The sequence below is a fragment of the Danio rerio genome, chromosome 12 (assembly GCF_049306965.1).
Source record: "Danio rerio strain Tuebingen ecotype United States chromosome 12, GRCz12tu, whole genome shotgun sequence".
Classification (NCBI taxonomy): domain Eukaryota; kingdom Metazoa; phylum Chordata; class Actinopteri; order Cypriniformes; family Danionidae; genus Danio; species Danio rerio.
In genome coordinates, this window is record NC_133187.1 from 51,665,001 (window position 1) to 51,685,649 (window position 20,649).

Consider the following 20,649-nt stretch of genomic DNA (forward strand, 5'->3'; position numbering starts at 1 on the left):
GCGCCCTCGGAGCCCGTGTTCGGTACCGGCGCCGGCGCTCAGCCCCTTCCGCCGCAGCGCGCGCTCCTCCAGCCGGATAGAGTCGTACAGGCCGCTCGGGCCCTCCTCCAGCAGCACGTTCCTCTCCGAGAAGGAGGGCTTGATCTGGCACACGGGGCGCAGCAGCAGGAGCGCGGGCGCGTACAGCACGTTCACCAGCCCCATGCCCAGGTTCAGCTGCACGAAGCCCAGGTTGTGCACGATCTGCCCGGCCACCACCGGCCCCATGGCGTACGCGACGGAGTAGGAGATGTCCGCGATGGCGTAAACGCTGCCGTACACCGACACGTGCCGCACGTCCACCAGGAACGCCAGCGTGGGCAGCAGCGCGGTGTCCACCAGCGCGATGCCGAAGCAGATGCCGCACAGCGGGAACACCAGCTCGCCGAAGGTCTTGCAGGCGGGCACCGTGCAGGAGCTGGCACCGATGATCACCATCCCGAGCGCGCCGTAGAACCACTGCCGCTCCGGGTACCGGGCGGCCAGGCGGACGGTGATGTAGACCCCCAGCACGTGCGGCAGGAACGCCGGCAGCCACACCAGCCCCATCTGCCACTTAGAGGCGTCCATCGTGCTCTCCATCCAGTTGGCGATGGTGGGCTCCAGGAAGGCCAGCGGGATGTTGCAGACGGTCAGCGCGCCCGCCACCACGGCGATGTACGGGTCGACCATGAGCCGGTGGATGGGCGTCCCGACGGGCATGTTCTCGCGCGTCCTGTCGGAGAAAGGTTTGACCACCGTCAGCAGCAGAACGCCGTCCGCCAAGCACACGCAGGCCAGAACTATGAACGGGACGCGTTTACCTGCGAACTCGTACAGGATTCCGCCAAACGGAGGCGCCACGAGGCTCCCGAAGGAGATGAAGGCGAGCGCGATGCCCAGCGCGCGGCTCCTCTCCGCCTCCTCCGTGAATTTATCCGCGATCATGGCGATGCCGGAGGTGTCCGCGAACGCGGAGCCCAGACCCTGCAGACTGCGCGCGGCGAACAGCGTCCCGTAGTTCTCTGCGAAGGCGAAGATGCAGGTGGACAGGAACATGACCAGCAGCCCGATCAGCAGCGGGAGGTCGTATCCGACGCGGTCGATGAAGGTGCCGGACAGCGGGTTCACCAGCAGCTGCAGCAGGGCTTTGGAGGCGAACAGAACCCCGATCTGAATGTCCAGGTCCGCGGAGGAGTTTCCCCGCTCGCCCCGCAGGTCTGCCAGGTAGTCCGGGATGATGGGCACGATCACCATGTAGAGCATGTTGTCCAGCAGCAGCGCCACGCACACCACCACCAGCAGGAGTCTCCGCTTCCGCTCGGGCTCCCGCAGCGCGCCGCCCAGCTCTCGGCTCCTCTCGCCCATCGCGGACAGCTGCAGGACGGCGGACTGAGCCAGCCCCGGTGCCCCGGTGGACTGCATGACCTTCGGTCGGTGAGTGTCCCACGGCGGATCAGCGGAGCGGGCTCTCTGTCATTCCTCTGCGCGCGTCTGAATTACGCACGAGCTCTCCGCGCGATCGCTGGCTCGGCGCTATCTGCTTCAGTGTTTTCCCCTCACGGCTTCAGTCCTGAGCTCTGCGTCCTCCGTGGACATTATTCTCGACTGAGCTCTTTCCCATTTAGTGCCGGTGACGCGCGCAACCGTGTGCGCTCTCTCGTGTGCGCGCAGGCTGTGCACCTGTTGTCGCCGGTCACGCGCGCCAGGATCTCTCCATCAGATACAGCAGAGAGTCCAGATCCTCCCGCAGAGCAGACTGAGAGCTCCAGCTTCCTCCTCCGCTTTTTGCAGACCGTTCCTCTCTGGGTCCCGCTCATCTGGGTAGGGCTGCACCGGCTCTCCACACCACAGCTGTAGTACCTCTCTAGCCTGGAACTAAACCTGTAACTCGGTTTCAGCACATGTTCATACAGCAGAGTGTGGTGAGCGGGTCGAAGCTCCGCGTAAAGTATTGAGGAGAGACCTAATACACCCAAACTGCACACACACACACACACACACACACACACACACACACACACACACACACACACACACACACACACACACACACACACAGTGTGTCTCCTCACACCTGATCTGTACACCTGGTGAAAGTGTCTGAATGAGTCCAGCACTGCATGTGAAGGCGCTGTCTGAGCTCAGGGATGAGGAGGAGGTGTGCACTCTGTATTGTGCGTGTTTAATGATGCTTTCATTGCTGTTTTTACTCTGAGATGTGGAAGTTTAATTTGGTTAAAGAGTCAGGTGTTGTCTAAGCGCCATCATTTACAGCTGCTTTTATTAGTAGGCTAATCCACTAAAGCCAGATGATAATAACCTGATATCAGATTAAAGAGGAAACACTGCACGCCCGGGCTGGCTGTGAGTAACTGAAGGTGTTGGTCAAAGTAAACCGCGAGTTTTATTCAGTGTGTTGCGGTTGCTGTTGCTGTTGTAGCGGCGCCACACTGACCCCTGCTGGACACGCGGGGAACTGATCACTGTGACCGTCAGCTCTCTAATGCAGAACTGCAGCAGCCCGCGAGCTCTTCATCAGGGGGTTCCGGAGCTCAGAGTGGAGCTCATGCTGGGGTTAACCCACTCGGTCTTCATTTGCTGCTTTGATTGACTTTTAAAATATCTAAAATGCTGAATTAAATCCAGAATGCAGATATCTTTCCCTACAGCCGGTAGCCCGATGACTTCATAATAAAGCCGCCCGGTTCATATCCGAGTGAGAGTTAAAGTTTACCCCGGGGGTCGCAATCCAACACAACAAGAACTGAAAGGCTGATGGCTTTTTATTTGCATGAGGTTTTAAATGTAACTAATGCTAGTGTTATCTTCTGCAGTGGGCAACACAATCGCCTCACAGGCAAGAAAGTCTCTGGTTTGAGTCTCGAATGGGTCAGTTGGTGTTTCTGTGTGGAGTTTGCATGTTCTCCCTGTGTTGGTGTGGGTTTCCTCCGGGTGCTCCGGTTTCCCCCACAGTCCAAACACATGCGCTATAGGGATCAACTAAACTGGCCGTAGTGTATGAGTGTGTATGGGTGTTTCCCAGTACTGGGTTATGGCTGGATCTGCTGCATAAAAGATATGCTGGATTAGTTAGCAGTTCATTCCGCTGTGGCAACCCCTGATTAATAAAGGTACAAAGCAGAAAAGAAAATGAATGAATGATTTTGAGATGCGGATGTGAAACTTCAGAGTTGAAGATATTTAAAAAGCTCTCCGGGGTGTTGGAAACAGCTGTAAAGGACACGAATACTTCATCCTCATTATATCCGGCACTTTCCTGAACCCTTTTCAGCCCATATCTGACATCCTGCATGGCTTTGTCCTGGTTTAGATGAACATGACCCCAAACAGGACTAAAACGTGACCAGGAGGCATTTATATTGAGATATTTACACGATTCAACCCAAACATTAGTCATGTGCAGTGCTGTTAGTGGAGTAACAGGATTCCAGATCCATCAGAGCAGGAGCTTTCAGAGGAGAAGCAGCCCACACTTTATTTTGATGGTCTGTTTGGTTTGTTACATCACATCTACATGCCAACTAATCCTCATTACATGATCAGTAGACTGCTGGGGTTAGAGTAAGTTGACATGTACCTGCAGTGTCTTATAGTCAGTCAAAGGTTGAAGCAGATCAGCAGACATTAAGCAGACAGACAGGCTGCTAATACTCAAACAGAGCATCAGAATAAAGTGCTGCTGAACAGTCGCAGATGCTCGAGCTGTGCACTAAACCACTGAATGTGTGGACACTTTAGTCCTCCTGATCAAATGGGGAATAGATGTAGATGTAGAGACGTTTATTTGGCCAAATAAAGTTGGTAAAGAGTTTCTTGATGGAGGAAAACAGTTGTGAGGGAGGGGTTTGAGGATATTTTGGAACAAATAAAGAAATGTAGGGAGATTATTCAATTTTAGGATATTTATCCTGCCAATCATTGACATGGGTGTTTTACTGATGAAGCTTCCAGAATTGTGTCTTTATTTATCTGAGCTCGACAATTATACCCAGATATGTACAAATATCCGTCTGATTAAAGAGAGAAGCGTAACCCTGCTGTTCCTCTGATTCATTAAGGAAAATTATAGATGATCTGCACTGATTAACTTTATATCCAGGTATTTTCCTAAGAGTGTGTGTCAGTAGATCCAGCAGTGCAGGAGAAGCAGAATGACACGGTCTGCAGATGATGTTCATTTGTGCTGCAGGTGGCTCTCTCGAATTCCACAGAGCGCGTTGCGCATGCTCACTGTGGCGCTACAGCGAGGGATTGAGCATCACTCCACTGTGGCCGCTAGATGGCGCGCTCTGACCGGGAATGGCCAGCTGAGCGACCAGTCAGGGGTTTCCGATTAGAGAAAAGGTTCAGTTACTGGTTGTGTTGTCGGTGTGTGTCTGCTGTTCCCTGCAGTGGTAAAGGTTAATTAAACTAAACTGGACTAAAGGAGACGAAGTTCTCCCATCATCCAGAGCTGAAGCATCATCATCATCATCATCATCATCATCATCATCAGAAGAGGGCTTCATGTTGGAGTAATCAGGACTGCACACGCCGCATTACTGTAGACCATTCCAGAGTGGTCATGTAATCAGCTCATGAACATTTCCTGCTTGTCCTCAAACTATTTCACAACTTTACCAAGCGGCAGTTCCCTCATGACAACATTAAAGCAGCTCAGAACATTATTGATCAGTGTGTGGCTCTTCTGCATCCTCTGAAGAATTAAGAAATGTCTCTATCATTCAGCCATAACAGTGTGTGTGTGTGTGTGTGTGTGTGTGTGTGTGTGTGTTATGCGGACCCCATCAGTCAGGTTTCCTCAGTAGATGATTAAACTCTATATCTGGATTAAACACTCTGCTGTAGAGTCCAGTGCTGCTGCAGGATCTGATGCTGAATCAGTGTTCCTGACTATAATCAGAGTCCCGAATCTCCTTTACTCTGAAATGTGTCAGGCGCTGAGGGAATCTGCAGTGTGTGTCCTAATCTGGAGTCTGAGGAGCGTGAGAAAGTTCCTGCAGTGTGTGTGTGTTCGTCTATTTCAGCGTCTGATTCTGAGAAGACTGAAGAAGATAATCCAGATTACAGGTCAGCGGCACCTTCCACAGCAGAGATAGCAGAGCCTGAACGCCACTGACCCACTGATGAGAGAGTGTGTGTGTGTGTGTGTGGCCGAGAGTGAGTGTGTGTGTTAGTGTGTATACAGGAGTCTAAGTTTGTGTGCGTTTGTGTCCAAAAAATGGCCCTATGAAGTCAAAAGGTCAGTGTGTGTGTGTGTGTGTGTGTGTGTGTGTGTGTGTGTGTGTGTGTGTGTGTGTGTGTGTGTGTGTGTGTGTGTGTGTGTGTGTGTGTGTGTGTGTGTGTGTGTGTGTGTGTGTGTGTGTGTGTGTGTGTGTGTGTGTGTGTGTGTGTGTGTGTGTGTGTGTGTGTGTGTGTGTGTGTGTGTGTGTTTGTCTTCCACATATAGTGCTTGAGTGGTTATTTAATCGGTGACCTCTTGATCTTGATCAGTGCTGATAATAGCTCACCCCCTGCTTTAAATACTCCAGACATCTCCAGAAAACAGACTGAGGCGTCTCCAGTTAAACAACTTCTACAAAGCGGGTCAGCAGTTCTGAAAAATGATTTAATCTTTCCCGAAAGTGGAGCAGAGCGGACAGAGAGGGTCCATACACACACGTCCAGCAGCCAGTTCTGTCAAAGGAGGGATGAAGACTGCTGAACATGAGCGGAGAGAGGAAACACACACCAGAGTCCTCAAACACAGGAGGACACACACGTGTGGAGATCATCTGAGGACGAATATTGAGCTCCTTTATCACCAACAGCACACATTCAGTCTCATTTCAGCCCAGAGTGTGGACCATCACACACAGAACCGCCTGCTTATGAGCAATAATCAGGGAACGCTGCTAACAGAGGAGTCAGTGTTTGAGGATCAGTGTGTGTGTGTGTGAGCGGCCCCATGACCAACCGCATTAATGCTGTCCTGATCCTCTTACACACACACACACACACACACACACACACACACACACACACACACACACACACACACACACACACACACACACACACGTCATAAATACAGATCTAGCGATACGAGAGCAGAGGCATTACTGCAGATTATAAACCCTGGAGAATTCATAATCCGGCTGATTAGCGCAGGCTGGAGAGCGGCTCGATCAGCGCTGCACAAACACACACAGATCAATAAATCAACAGAACCGCCAATGTGTGCTGCTAGTGTGATCAGAGATTCTGGAGGAGCGCAGCTGACCTGTTATCATGTTATCTCTCTATCTCTCTCTCTCTCTCTCTCTCTCTCTCTCTCTCTCTCTCTCTCTCTCTCTCTCTCTCTCTCTCTCTCTCTCTCTCTCTCTCTCTCTCTCTCTCTCTCTCTCTCTCTCTCTCTCTCTCTCTCTCTCTCTCTCTCTCTCTCTCTCTCTCTGAGCTGCACTCACACACACAGCCGCTAATGAGGACCAATCAGTGGAGGATTCTGGGAGATGCAGAGAACGACACACACAGCAGGCATAAACACAGCGCTACACACACACACACAGATGAAGATCTTTATTTCTTTTTGTCTGCAGATTTCTGTCCGGTGAGGAACTGCCAGACGCCGCCGCGGTAGAACTCGTTTCCGTACGCGTACAGGACGGCGTGGAAGATGGGAGAGGTTTTGGCCAGCACCGGCAGCACCTGCGGAACAGAAGCACGTCAGCGCTAGTGCTAAAGCTAATGCTAATGATAACCGACACGGCACACACTCACCATCCTGAGACGCGGCGACAACACAGACACGTCCTCGAAGCAGGCCAAGCTGCAGACCACCACATACGGACCCCAGCAGAACAGCAGAGCCTTCAGCGGCAGACCGGTGTTAAACTGCACACAGAGAGACGACACACACTGATGAACACACACACACACACATACACACATACACACACACACATACACACACACTGATACTGAAGCAGATGAACACACACACAGATCACACTGACACCATCACTGATTCTAGACCAGTCTTTAGCCAGTACCCTATAGCAGTGTGTTCTCTAGCAACTAACCTATAGCAGTGTGTTATCTAGCTAGTACCCTATAGCAGTGTGTTCTCTAGTGAGTACCCTATACCGATGTTCTCTAGCCAGTGCCCTATAGTGGTGTGTTCTCTAGCGAGTACCCTATAGCAGTGTGTTCTTTAGCAAGTACCCTATAGCAGTGTGTTCTCTAGTGAGTACCCTATACCGGTGTTCTCTAGCCAGTGCCCTATAGTGGTGTGTTCTCTAGCGAGTACCCTATAGCAGTGTGTTCTCTAGCGACTAACCTATAGCAGTGTGTTCTCTAGTGAGTACCCTATACCGGTGTTCTCTAGCCAGTACCCTATAGTGGTGTGTTCTCTAGCCAGTACCCTATAGCAGTGTGTTATCTAGCGAGTAACCTATAGCAGTGTGTTATCTAGCAAATACCCTATAGCGGTATGTTCTCTAGCGAGTACCCTATAGCAGTGTGTTCTTTAGCGAGTACCCTATAGCAGTGTGTTCTCTAGTGAGTACCCTATAGTGGTGTGTTATCTAGCGAGTACCCTATAGCAGTGTGTTATCTAGCAAATACCCTATAGCGTTGTGTTCTCTAGAAAGTACCCTATAGCAGTGTGTTCTCTAGCCAGTACCCTATAGCAGTGTGTTCTTTAGCGAGTACCCTATAGTGGTGAGTCTTCTTGAAGTAGGCGTGGATGGCACTGTAGGATGACTGCAGCACCAGCACGGGGAAGGCCAGGTACAGCACAGTGATGGTCAGCATGTAGGTGATGTAGCCCCTGCAGAGAGACACACACACACACACACACACACAGGTGAGCAGGTCGGCAGGTGTTCTGGGCTGATGTGAGATCAGTGTTTACCTGTCGCCCTGACTGTAGTCCAGAGTGCAGCATGTCCTCAGCGGCTCGAAGTCGAACACACCCCAGCCAATGGCAGGCAGCGGCATCGCAGCCCAGAACACAGCCAGGATCCAGATGAGGCAGCTGATGGTGATAGACGTGCTCCAGAACATCTTCTGCTCTGAAACACACTCCACAAACTCAGAAGCAGAACACACACTGACCCAGCAGAACACACACTGACCCAGCAGAGATACTCACTGGTGCAGTACTGGTGGTATCGGTCCCAGGCCACTGCGCCCAGGAAACTGATGGCGGCCAGAATCGACACCATCCCCTGAAATGCATGAAGCTGACAGCCCTCAGAGCCGAAGGGCCAGTGCCTGTACACACACACACACACACACACACACACACACACACTTCTATATATTCATCTATACACACAAATGCTGACCTATACACACTAAAACCCATCCATACACACACGCAGGCATATACACACAAACACTATACACTAATGTACATCAACACACACACACATCTAGAGCCCTTGATTGGTCAGTGGATCTGCGGAGAGGCTGCAGTATGAGGAGGACAGACGCATCGTTACAGTGAGGAACAGCAGCTGTAGAGGCTGATTTCAGATCTGCTGAGGGGAATCTGCTGCTGTGTTTCAGAGACTCTAGTGCCGCGTCCCGATTCACACACTTATACTACACCCTAAAAGTGTGTACTTGTTTTGTGAAGGAATACTACATACTGTTGAGTGTGTAACAGAAGAGTGTTCAAGCTTTGGCACACACGACTTCCTCATGAACAGAGCGGTGTGTTGTTTGGTGATGAGCCCTGTCCATCATCCACACTGCTGTCATGTTCAGTGTCCTGCGCTACTGGAGCCGGATAATCTGCCCTCCACCAGTCTGTCATGCAGAGACATGTTCCAGTGTCTGGGTAATTCTGCATTCAGACGGTAATGTCCAAACACATCTTTATAGAAGCTCAGTATTGTTATTACAGATAACACAGAACACAGAACACAGAACACAGAACACAGAACACTGAACACGCAGTCTAAACATGTTCCAGTGGCTCCATATTAATGAACAGTCATACTAACAGCTTTACCCCAGCCTCTCTGCTTAACGATTGGTCTTGCTCGTCCACCATGTTTGTAGTTTATTTACACTTTTCACCCGGATTTGTAGTTCTAAATCGAATTCACGTCCAATGCGCAATGCACTGTGGGTAATATCAGCGGACGCTTCTACTCTATAAGGAGCCTACTCTTATCAACACATGGTTTTGGACATAATCACTAACTAACCCTATTTTCATATATTATTTAGGATGAATAGTAGATGAATTTTGACGCAACATTGTTTATAGATATATAACACACTGACACACACACTGACACACACACACACACACTCACACACACACACACTGCTTATATAGGTAAGCAACTATCATGTCTTTGATATATTGTGTAGAATGTTTTCTCTCTCTCTCTCTCACACACACACACACACACACACACACACACACACACACACACACACACACACACACACACACACACACACACACACACACACACACACACACACACACACACACACACACACACACACACACACACACACACACAGAGTGTTTGCTGTAATGGTGCGCAGTGGTTCTGACCGCAGGTAACAGGCGTACGCTGCCACTAGGCCGTTGATGTTGAGGCTCAGGTCGGCCACGGCCAGGTTAAAGATGAAGAAGTTATTGGGTGTCTGCATCTCTCGAACCCTGAGGAACGCCAGAACCGAGATCGCGTTCAGGAAAAACCCCAGAAGACCTGAAACACAAGCAGACCTTCAGAACCAGCACATCAGCGCAGGAGACAACAACCCTGAGGTAAAGAAACACTGAACACAGTGATGAGCCGTCAGCTGAATATCTGTAATGCAGACACACACACACACACACACACACACACACACACACACACACACACACACACACACACACACACACTGCAGGATGTACTGGGTTATTTCCGCATGTGTGTGTGTCTCTGCATTACAGATATTCAGCTGACGGCTCTTCACTGTGTTCAGTGTTTCTTTACCATACTGCTTTACCATGTCTGACCCATACTACAGCACAGCACTGTAATTCACCTGCTTACCACAGTAAAGCACTACTGCTACAGTAATGCAGCAATGTGACTTGGCCAGGACACTCTTGTAAAAAAGATTTTTAATCTCAGTGTGTCTTTCCTATCAAATAAAAGCCATCGGTGGCAGATGGAGATATGACAGGCCTCTCTCGCTCTGCTTTCCTGTGACTGTTGTCAGTGACGGTGCTGCGCGCATCAGTTTCCCACATTTGACAGAAGTTAAGCCCCAAATTAAAACAGGTCATGACAAAAACTCCCCTTCAGTCACGTTCATGTTATGGAAAACTATTAAATTGTCCACTGTTGATTATATTAGGCTTCTGTTTAAATAGTCATTTTAAAATCTTTAATATTCAATTCATTCAGCTTTATTTGTATAGCACTTTAACAATGTAGATTGTGTCAAAGCAGCTTCACATAAAAGATCATCGGAAATGTAAACAGTGTAGTTCAGTTCAGTTCAGTTCAGTGTGCTTGAATAATCTCTACTGAGAGTCCAAACACTGAAGAGCAAATCCATGCGTGTGCAGATATAGGAAGTCCTCGGCTCTGCAGAGGCGATTATTAATCAGAAACTGAGTGTCCAGTTTTACACGCACAAATGCGGTCCTGAATTTATAAACAGTCAGCAAGTACTGGAGAACAGCCGTAACACAGTGATCAGATGTTAGTGTTCAGTCACGATACGCTTTTAAACACAGTAGTTCCACTCATTTCTGAAAGCTTCATCTTTGTCTTCCCCATGATGGCAGTCAGTATGTAATGTTTAACCAGTTATTGTGCCAGACAGCTGTGTTCAGATTAAAGTGTCATTTAAAGACTTCACTAGGGTAACTTAACTCGGACAGTTTGAATTAGTCCAGTTATTGTGTAACTGGTTTGTTGTGTAGATGTAAACCCGCCTGTCCTACGCCACCCAACCCGCTCCGAGCTGGTTTCAAACCGCTGTCCTTCCCCATGGGAGTCGGTTGCTCTAACAAGGAGGCTAAAGACCATGGCCCCTAGCATCTGTCGCTAGAGCAGCTTTAGAGGTCAGAGGAGTGAGGTTTACCTGTACTGGCCTCCGTTACATACACAATCAAAAAATACACAGTAAATATTTCTTAAAGAGGCTGATAATGCTGACCGTAACAATGCTCTCTAAAAAACGAGAAACTGCTTTTATTCAGACAAACTCTAAGACAGACGAATGAAGAGTCCAGAAGAATGATTTGTGTTTTTTAGGAAATACTGTGAACATCTCTCGGGTTTGCTAAAGATCACTCAACTTCAGCTGCATCTGGTAGAGTTCACAGCTGCTGAAATGTGCCGTGATGTACGTGAATGTGAACAATGTGTTCTCCTACAGCACAGAGTGACTTTCAAATGAATGAACATGAGGGTTATTTTGAGTTTAAGTTATTTAATTATCTTGTTTATGAAGACTGCAGAGGGATGCATGAAATAAAAGTGACTGTCAATAGTTGTTTAAGTTGTGTTGTGAATGTTAAAATGCCCCCTAAAAGTACAAGTGGACTGGTCTAGAACCACCACTGCAGGTAACAGTACAGTATGCAGGAGAATAAGCTGTGAACACTAGAATCTACAGTACAATAGACTTTACTCCAGGCAGTGTGGTTGAGAAACACTGGTGTTTACTACTGAAGAGTGTCTATGAGGAGACCAGCATCAGCTGTAATAAAACTTTACTAAAGTATGGTCTAACAGTGGAGTTATGATCGACACATTCATAAGCACGCATGAGTTATTGATTATTGATTGGCAGATCCGCATCACTCACCGCCCACCAGCAGCGCAGACCCGAAGGCGAACATGTCGAAGTCGGTGAAGCCCTCCGGTAACGGGTAAGAAGCCATCTTCGCGGCGCTGAGCTCTGCAGGGTCTCCGTGCGGGTCTTTATATGCGTGTTTGTTCGCGTGTGCGCGTTTTAAAGCTCCTGAAATCCCCGCAGGAATGTTTTAAACCGCAGAAGTTTGTGAAATCCGAGCAGCAGCGCACAGTGGCCGCAGTCCTGCGCAGCCCGAGCGCAGAGATGACCGGACAAACACGCTGCAGCAGGTGTGTGTGTGTGTGTGTGCTGTTATGAAAAACTCTTGTGTCCAATCACGCGTGTCCCAGACGCAGAGTGTGTGCTGATCTACAGACTCCTGCTCATTTCTCTGCTGCTGTTATTCCCGGTTTGCTTGTTTAATACCGGTGATGCTCTCTCGCACACCGCTGCATCATGATGAGCTCAGCTTCACTGTAGACGCTGCGCGTTCTGGTCAGTTCAGCGCATCACGGTTAGTTCATTGGGGAATGCAGCAGCTCTTCTGTGTGTTTTAACAGTAACCCATGGCGAAACATCCCATATATCAGTACATATTCTGTGATCTGCGGTCATCATCGCGTGTTCAGTTATATCTAAATCCGAACACACACATGTACACCTGTTGAAAACACACACACGCGCGTGTGTAAAGGCCGTTTTCGTGTAATTTGATGACGGGTTATGTGTCATATGTAATTAACATACATTGCCATATATATATATAATAAAATAAAGTCTCTCTCTCTCTCTCTCTCTCTCTCTCTCTCTCTCTCTCTCTCTCTCTCTCTCTCTCTCTCTGTGTGTGTGTGTGTGTGTGTTATCAGTTCAGAAGTTGACACACACACAATCAGCCGCCAGCAGTGTGTGTCCGCCTGACCCCAGTCAAAGGTTGTGTTAGGAAACTAATACTCAGATTTCAGATGTTAATGCTGTTGGGAAACACACGGACATTCTACAAACCTGCTCCAAGTGTGTTCAGTGTAATCTCGCTAAACTCTTGAGCTGACATTCTGCACACAGCAAAACACGATCATCAGCTGATGTGGAGAACACTGCCTGAAGAACACCGAGCACACTGCGACTGAAGCCGACAGTGTTGAACCATCTATGAGTGATGTTCATTCAGCTGTGTGTGTGTGTGTGTGTGTGTGTGTGTGTGTGTGTGTGTGTTTGACTGCGGACAAAATACAAGCAACAGTGTGTCATACGACACAGAAAAGTTTAAGCTCAACAAAGGGTATTCTGAAAACACACACACACACACACACACACACACACACACACACACACACACACACACACACACACACACACACACACACACACACACACACACACACACACACACACACACACACACGGGTGTGTATTTGCGGCTGATGGCTGTTTGCTCATGTCCGCCACCTGCTGTTCAGTGCTGTAAGTACGCCACACTCACTGTTTACTTCAGTCACTCAGGTTTGTCCCACCTGCTGTCAGATAACTCTGAACACAATGAGCATGTGGTTTTCACCCAATATGCAGTCAGCGCACACATTTACACAATGCTGACATCTTAACACATGAGCTGTACCTCCCAACAAAATGATGGACAGTTTTATTTAGGAAACACTCAACAGCACACACCATACTCAATAAACCTCAGATACAGTATGAACCTCTGCTTCTGCAATGATATCAGCTCAAAACAACAGCAGCATATATCTCAGCTGATGAACAAACCCCTGGATAATCGACACACAGCTGGGTTATGATGGGTTATCTGAGTTTCTCAGAGGCAGGGCTGATTCATTTACACCTGTACAGGAACAGCGGGACTTGGAGGAGTGATGCTGATGAACACATGTGGACTAACCCTGAAGATCACAGAGATCAGAAACAGCCATGTTGTGCTTGTGTTCTTAAATCCCCTTAATATCTGGGCTTTTTGCTGTTGTTTCTTCTTCATGCTCTCGTGTGTTTGATGGATATTTTGTTCACTGTAAGCAATACCGTGTTTCTACTGGACCTCGAGACTGTAAAGGGAGAGAAATCTTCTTAGTTTTCACTGGAACGCTTTTGCATGTGAACATTGCTGTACATGTGGACACACAGTCCCAACCAAGACCATGAGTGTCAAACAGTGAGTATCATGTTCTGCATGCAGATACCTGTAAACTGAAGCATGAACGTCTCTGCTGTCTCTGTAATGTCTACAGCTGCCGACATTCTGCTGAACTCTGATGGACTATGTGTTACTCTTTGACAGATCGGGTCAGTGTTTTGGTAAAGTTAGTGTGTTCAGAGAAAGATGTGCTCTGTTCTGAAATAAAGAGTTAGTCTATATTTAACTAAATGTATTTTTCCAGTGGTGTTTATAGGAGAGTCTGTGTTAAGAGTTTAGGAAAAGTAGCTGAAGTATGAGTGAGCACTTACTGATCGAATAAACTGTAATATTGTAAATAACAGCATCTGCGCATTACTCTGACTGACGTGAACATTAAACCCTGCACTGTAAAACACAGTAACTCCAAACCTTTGAGGAAACTGACTGCAACAAACTATTAAGTTCAAAAACTAATCTAAATGAGTACTGTGAACTCACTGCATTAGAGTAAACGAAGCAATGTGAGCTCAGTAAAACCCAATAAATGAAGAGAACTCAAACCAGCTGAGTCCTGGAAACCCAGTAAGTTAAGGCAACTCAAACTGTTTGAGGAAACCGATTGCAGCAAACCATTTGAGTTAAAAACTAATCTAAATGAGTACTGTGAACTTACTGCATCTCAGCTGAAGTAATGAGGTATTTCACTAACTCAACACTGACCAGCACATGAGTAGAACTAACTTTCAGTCAATGTTGAGTGAACTACACTCACGTCATCTGATGAAGCTGACTGTTGGGTTTTACAGTGTGGAGACAATAACATTAGCAACTATTACAACTCACATCTGTTAAACTCACAGCTGAAGAGACATGTAGAATATCAGAGAGCTGCATCTTATTCATAATCTACCCTCCATGAACACTGATTCTGCAGAAGAGAGCATTTCTGCCTGTGTGCATTACTGTGTGCATTACTGTGTGCATTATACTGTGTGTGTTATACTGTGTGCGTTATACTGTGTGTGTTATACTGTGTGTATTATACTGTGTGTGTTATACTGTGTGTATTATACTGTGTGCATTATACTGTGTGTGTTATACTGTGTGCGTTATACTGTGTGTGTTATACTGTGTGTATTATACTGTGTGTGTTATACTGTGTGTATTATACTGTGTGTGTTATACTGTGTGCGTTATACTGTGTGTGTTATACTGTGTGTATTATACTGTGTGTGTTATACTGTGTGTATTATACTGTGTGTGTTATACTGTGTGCGTTATACTGTGTGTGTTATACTGTGTGTATTATACTGTGTGTGTTATACTGTGTGTATTATACTGTGTGTATTATAGTGTGTGTATTATACTGTGTGTGTTATACTGTGTGTATTATACTGTGTGTGTTATACTGTGTATGTTATACTGTGTGTGTTATACTGTGTATGTTATACTGTGTGCGTTATACTGTGTGTGTTATACTGTGTGTATTATACTGTGTGTATTATAGTGTGTGTATTATACTGTGTGTGTTATACTGTGTGTATTACACTGTGTGTGTTATACTGTGTGTATTATACTGTGTGTGTTATACTGTGTGTATTATACTGTGTGTGTTATACTGTGTGCGTTATACTGTGTGTGTTATACTGTGTGTATTATACTGTGTGTGTTATACTGTGTGTATTATACTGTGTGTGTTATACTGTGTGCGTTATACTGTGTGTGTTATACTGTGTGTATTATACTGTGTGTGTTATACTGTGTGTATTATACTGTGTGTATTATAGTGTGTGTATTATACTGTGTGTGTTATACTGTGTGTATTATACTGTGTGTGTTATACTGTGTATGTTATACTGTGTGTGTTATACTGTGTATGTTATACTGTGTGCGTTATACTGTGTGTGTTATACTGTGTGTATTATACTGTGTGTATTATAGTGTGTGTATTATACTGTGTGTGTATTAGCAGATGAGCTGCAGTTTTCCTGTATATTAGTGTGGTCAAAGGTCAAGCAAACAGCAGTGATCTCCTGACTAAAGTTGCCCATATGTGCAGTGTTTGTGCTGTAGGTGTGATAAATGTCCGGCTGTTCATTTAAGCATTCTATACGCACCATTACATAAAGCCACAGCGTTTCCTCCGCACTGTAGGGTTTAGGTGGCGTGTAAATAAAACAAAGCCTTTCTCCAATACGATGCCACGAATACACAAACCGTGGTCCAATCCCAGGTCTAAAATTAACCCTCCAATCGAAACCGCAAGTGTCTGTTCTGTATATACACAAAAGGCAAGCAGCAGCCTATGGGCTTCCAGGAAGCAGTAATCGCGTAATGAAAATGCCCAAGTCCTCCCTCTAATCTGCTCTATCCTTTTTATCTGGGGATTCAGAGCAGAGCGAGCAGAAAGAGCCGAGAGACACAGAGATGCAGGCGCTGCTGCGGGAGTAGGGTTCACCGCCGTCTGTACACTAGCTAGTGCACACCGCGTAGAAGATGCCCGGCCTTGTGCCCTGGGGTGTAGCGCTGGCGCTGTGCTGTTTCCCTCTGCTCTGCGGCTCCTGTCCGGCTCAATGCAGCTGCTTTTACCACAAGCTGAGCGACGGATCCAAGTCCAGGTGAGACTCAACCCAGATCTGTGACTGTGCTCTGACATTCTGCTGTAGAAAGTCTGAAAATGAGAGTATTGTGCAGGACACTGACCTGCCAGATTGACCCAGCTCTCGTTTAGGCTCTGGATTAACGTGTGTGTGTGTGTGTGTGTGTGTGTGTGTGTGCTTTTTAATCTTCTCTGCTTGTTAGCGGCGGTGTTTCAGCCTTTAGCGCTAATCACCCTCAGTTTAATAAAACAGTGAAGAATAAAAGTAGAATCTGCTCATGGACAGCAGCAGGGTTTGACTGTGTCATGTGTTCAACAGGAGTGTTCTGTGCAATGACCCCGATCTCACCGACATCCCGGACAACTTTCCCCTGGACGCCTCCAAACTGCGCATCGAGAAGACGTCGCTCAGCCGCATCTCCAGCGCCCCCTTCCAGCAGCTCAGCAGCCTGGAGTACCTCTGGATCTCCTTCAACTCGCTCTCCTCCATCAGCCCGGACACTTTCCGTGGACTGTACGCTCTGGATGAGTTACGGATGGATGGGAACGTTCTCACTTCTTTCCCGTGGGAATGTCTGCTGGACATGCCCAGCCTGCGGCTTCTGGACTTGCACAACAATAAAATCAGCAGCATCCCGGCAGAAGCGACGCTGTACATCCGGAACCTGACCTACCTGGACCTGTCCAGCAACAGCCTGACTACAGTTCCACCGGAGGTGCTGATGTCCTGGTTCTCCCCGAAGCCTCCATTGGACGCTGAGGGCTCCAGAATGATTCTGGGTGAGTGTTTCTGCGCCGCTGATATTGCTCTAGACTCTTCTCTCTGACAGGTGAATAACCCGACTCTCTGTTCTGCACACAGGTCTGCACGATAACCCCTGGCAGTGCGACTGCCGCCTGTTTGACCTGGTGCAGTTCCAGAAGTTTCCCTCGTCCTCTGTGGCGTTCATCGATACGGGCCTGCGCTGTGCTGAGCCGGAGAGTCTGTCCGGGGTTCTGTTCTCAGACGCGGAGCTGCGCAGGTGTCAGATCCCCCGCGTGCACACGGCCGTGGCCCGAGTCCGCAGCTCCATCGGGAACAATGTGCTGCTGCGCTGCGGGACCATCGGCGTGCCCATCCCAGAACTTAGCTGGGCCCGAGCTGACGGCAAGCCCATGAACGGCACCGGTATGTTAGACCTGCGGCCCGCATACTGCGATACACACCCTCAGAGCAGCCGTGCATTGATTAATGAAGAATGTGGATGAGTTGCTGATGTGTTGAGTGAGCAGCCGGTGTAGAAGTGTGTGTGTGTGTGTGTGTGTGTGTGTGTGTGTGTGTGTGTGTGTGTGTGTGTTGTGTGTTGTGTGTGTGTGTGTGTGTGTGTGTGTGTTGTGTGTGTGTGTGTGTGTGTTGTGTGTGTGTGTGTGTGTGTGTGTGTGTGTGTGTGTGTGTGTGTTGTGTGTGTGTGTGTGTGTGTTGTGTGTTGTGTGTGTGTGTGTGTGTGTGTGTTGTGTGTGTGTGTGTGTGTGTTGTGTGTGTGTGTGTGTGTGTGTGTGTTGTGTGTGTGTGTGTGTTGTGTGTGTGTGTGTGTGTGTGTGTTGTGTGTGTGTGTGTGTTGTGTGTGTGTGTGTGTGTGTGTGTGTTGTGTGTGTGTGTGTGTTGTGTGTGTGTGTGTGTGTGTGTGTTGTGTGTGTGTGTGCTTTGTCTGTGATGGCTGTGTGCAGCTGCAGAGCTCCTACTAAAGTCAGTGCTCTCTCTGTTTTGCTCCTAGTTCAGCAGGAGGTGTCCAAAGAGGGCATCATCTGGTCCATCCTCAGCGTGCCCGCCGTCTCCTACCGCGATTCAGGAAAATACGTCTGCAAAGCCACCAACTTCGTGGGCAGCGCCGATGCCATCATCTCACTTGTTATTTCTGATACGTGGCAGATCGACGAAGCGGTGGCCAAGAGAAGCCACGGGAAGAAGAGCGGAGGCTTCGGGCGCGCGGCGTATCAGGAGAAGCTGATCGCCAGATACGTTCCTCCGTCCACCTCGGCCGCCGTGCCGATCATCGAGCCACTGAACTCTCCGCAGGGCTCGTCCTCCGTCCAGATCGAGAGCTACAGCGTTTCAGCAGACGCATCAAAGCTGAAGCCAAAGCCAAAGCCAACAGCGCCCCCTGTGGGGCAGACGGAGCCGGTGGCGCTGCAGAGGGATGTGCTCAATAACCTGGAGCCGAACGCCTCCTCGCTGCAGCAGGGTCCCGAGCGCCGCGTGGTGCGCTCCGTCAAGGTCATCGGTGACACCGACCACACGGTCTCGCTGAACTGGCGTGCGCCCACCGCCACCAACACCACCTCCTTCAGCGTGCTGTACGCCGTGTTCGGGGAGCGCGACATGAGGCGCATCAATGTCGGCCCAGGCAAGAACCGCATCACCATTGAAGGCCTGGTGCCCAAAACCAAGTACATCGCCTGTGTGTGTGTGAAGGGGCTGATCCCCAAGAAAGAGCAGTGTGTGATCTTCTCCACGGACGAGGCGGCGAGCGCCAGCGGCACACAGAAGCTGATTAATGTGGTGGTGATCACGGTGGCGTGTGTGATCGCCGTGCCGCTGACGCTCATCGTCTGCTGCGGAGCGCTGAAGCGGCGTCTGCAGAAGCTGCTGGGCCGAAAGTCCAAAGACATCCAGGACTCCTATGTGACATTCGAGACGCTGCCGCCGGGCACCAAAACCAAAGGGCTGGAGGGAGAATTCCTGACCCGACTGAACCCAGACGAGTCCAACCGGCTGCTGTCCGCACGCTCCAGCGTCGACTCCGAGGCCACGGCGCGTACTGAAGGACAGCCCAATGAGTACTTCTGCTGATGGACACACACACACACACACACACACACACACACACACACACACACACACACACACACACACACACACACACACACACACACACACACACACACACACACACACACACACAGCTGCTGAGAGAAGTCTCAGTGTTTAAAAGGGAAATGGATCATCTGTATTCTGTGTTTGATCAGAGCGTGCACTTTTCCAATGATGCGGTTCATCATTGCTTCATTTCTCCAACACAGAACATTATCAAGCGCAGCACCTAATACCCATCTGTCTGATACAGGGCGAGAGTGAGATGTGTGTTGGGAGTGTAAGGGAGGCTAGCGATGCTTTATTTTGACTGTTTTTCTTGATGCTGTTGTCTTGTCACCCATCAGCTGGGCCAACTGTTTCCACTGTAACCTCAAACCCGTGCTTTTACTTTGTCATATGCACATGTGTCGATGTCTGTATGTACTTTAATATCTTGATCAAAGATGAACTGAATAAACCATGCTTTTTTTAATATAGTTGTTGATGTCGTCCCGCTGATCTGTCTTTATGCATCAGAATAGCTGCTCAGCTTATCTGGCTTATTCTTAGTTTGTCTGTGGGTTCAGAGCAGTATTTAGGAACTTCCGCTGAAGTTTGTCCGTTGAGGATAATCAGATTTACTCCACTGAACCAGTGAACCGTCATGCGTCCGGCCCTGTGTGTGTATGTGTGTGTGTTTGTTTTAAATGTGGAGCAGGGTTACATCACAACACACACCTTACATCACAACACACACCTTACCTGAGATGCAGAGTGTAAATCTGTTTGAGACATGCACGTAAGAGAGGGAAGGATTTGGAGGATTTATAATTACTTGCACTAAACCCTGATTATTAAAAACAACTACAAATAAAACTAACTACATTAATAGATGCTGTTATGTGTGTGTGTGTGTGTGTGTGTGTGTGTGCAGGGTTTAACCGTCCGGTTAGGGCTGTAATCACGGTGTTCTTGATGTTCTGGTTGTTTATGAGTTCTGCTCGGTCATTAATGCTTGTTTTGGTCTTTAATCCCAGTGCTGGAAAGTAACTAATTACAACTACTCAAATGACTGTAATTGAATAGTGTTTCTCAGGAATCGTAATTCTCTGTGTAGTGTTATAAATGTGTGCTTTTACTCTGTCTTGAGTTCTTGTTTACTGCAGTATCGGTTCTGTTCCTCCTCTACTGTCCTCCAGTCTGCATCACTGCTGGATTATTTCCTGTCTGATTACA

General features: G+C 48.2%; 3 protein-coding genes across 4 annotated transcripts in view; 1 reads left to right on the top strand and 2 right to left on the bottom strand.

The window, feature by feature from the left end:
• Window positions 1–1,596, bottom strand: part of slc18a3b (solute carrier family 18 member 3b) — a 1,726-nt gene extending 130 nt beyond the window's left edge. Inside the window, exon 1 of the mRNA NM_201107.1 lies at window positions 1–1,596. This exon is cut by the window's left edge and continues 130 nt beyond it. Within this exon, the coding sequence (NP_957401.1) occupies window positions 1–1,443 (1,443 nt within the window). The 5' untranslated portion in view covers window positions 1,444–1,596.
• Window positions 1,597–6,585: 4,989 nt separating this feature from the next.
• rgrb (retinal G protein coupled receptor b) lies at window positions 6,586–12,378 on the bottom strand. 2 transcript variants are annotated; one of them, XR_012387611.1, is made up of 7 exons: window positions 11,866–12,378; window positions 9,605–9,761; window positions 8,177–8,298; window positions 7,937–8,096; window positions 7,046–7,852; window positions 6,802–6,939; window positions 6,586–6,729 (listed from the first exon to the last, which is right to left on the bottom strand). XR_012387611.1 is itself a non-coding variant. In NM_001024436.1 (7 exon segments), coding segments are annotated over 7 exon segments (876 nt in total). In that variant the 5' UTR covers window positions 11,942–12,100; the 3' UTR covers window positions 6,586–6,600.
• A 4,007-nt stretch (window positions 12,379–16,385) lies between these two features.
• On the top strand, window positions 16,386–19,910 carry lrit1b (leucine-rich repeat, immunoglobulin-like and transmembrane domains 1b). Its single transcript, NM_001042753.1, is given in 4 exon segments — window positions 16,386–16,599; window positions 16,900–17,360; window positions 17,443–17,748; window positions 18,335–19,910. Coding segments are annotated over 4 exon segments (1,965 nt in total). The 5' UTR covers window positions 16,386–16,477; the 3' UTR covers window positions 19,411–19,910.
• Window positions 19,911–20,649: the final 739 nt, after the last annotated feature.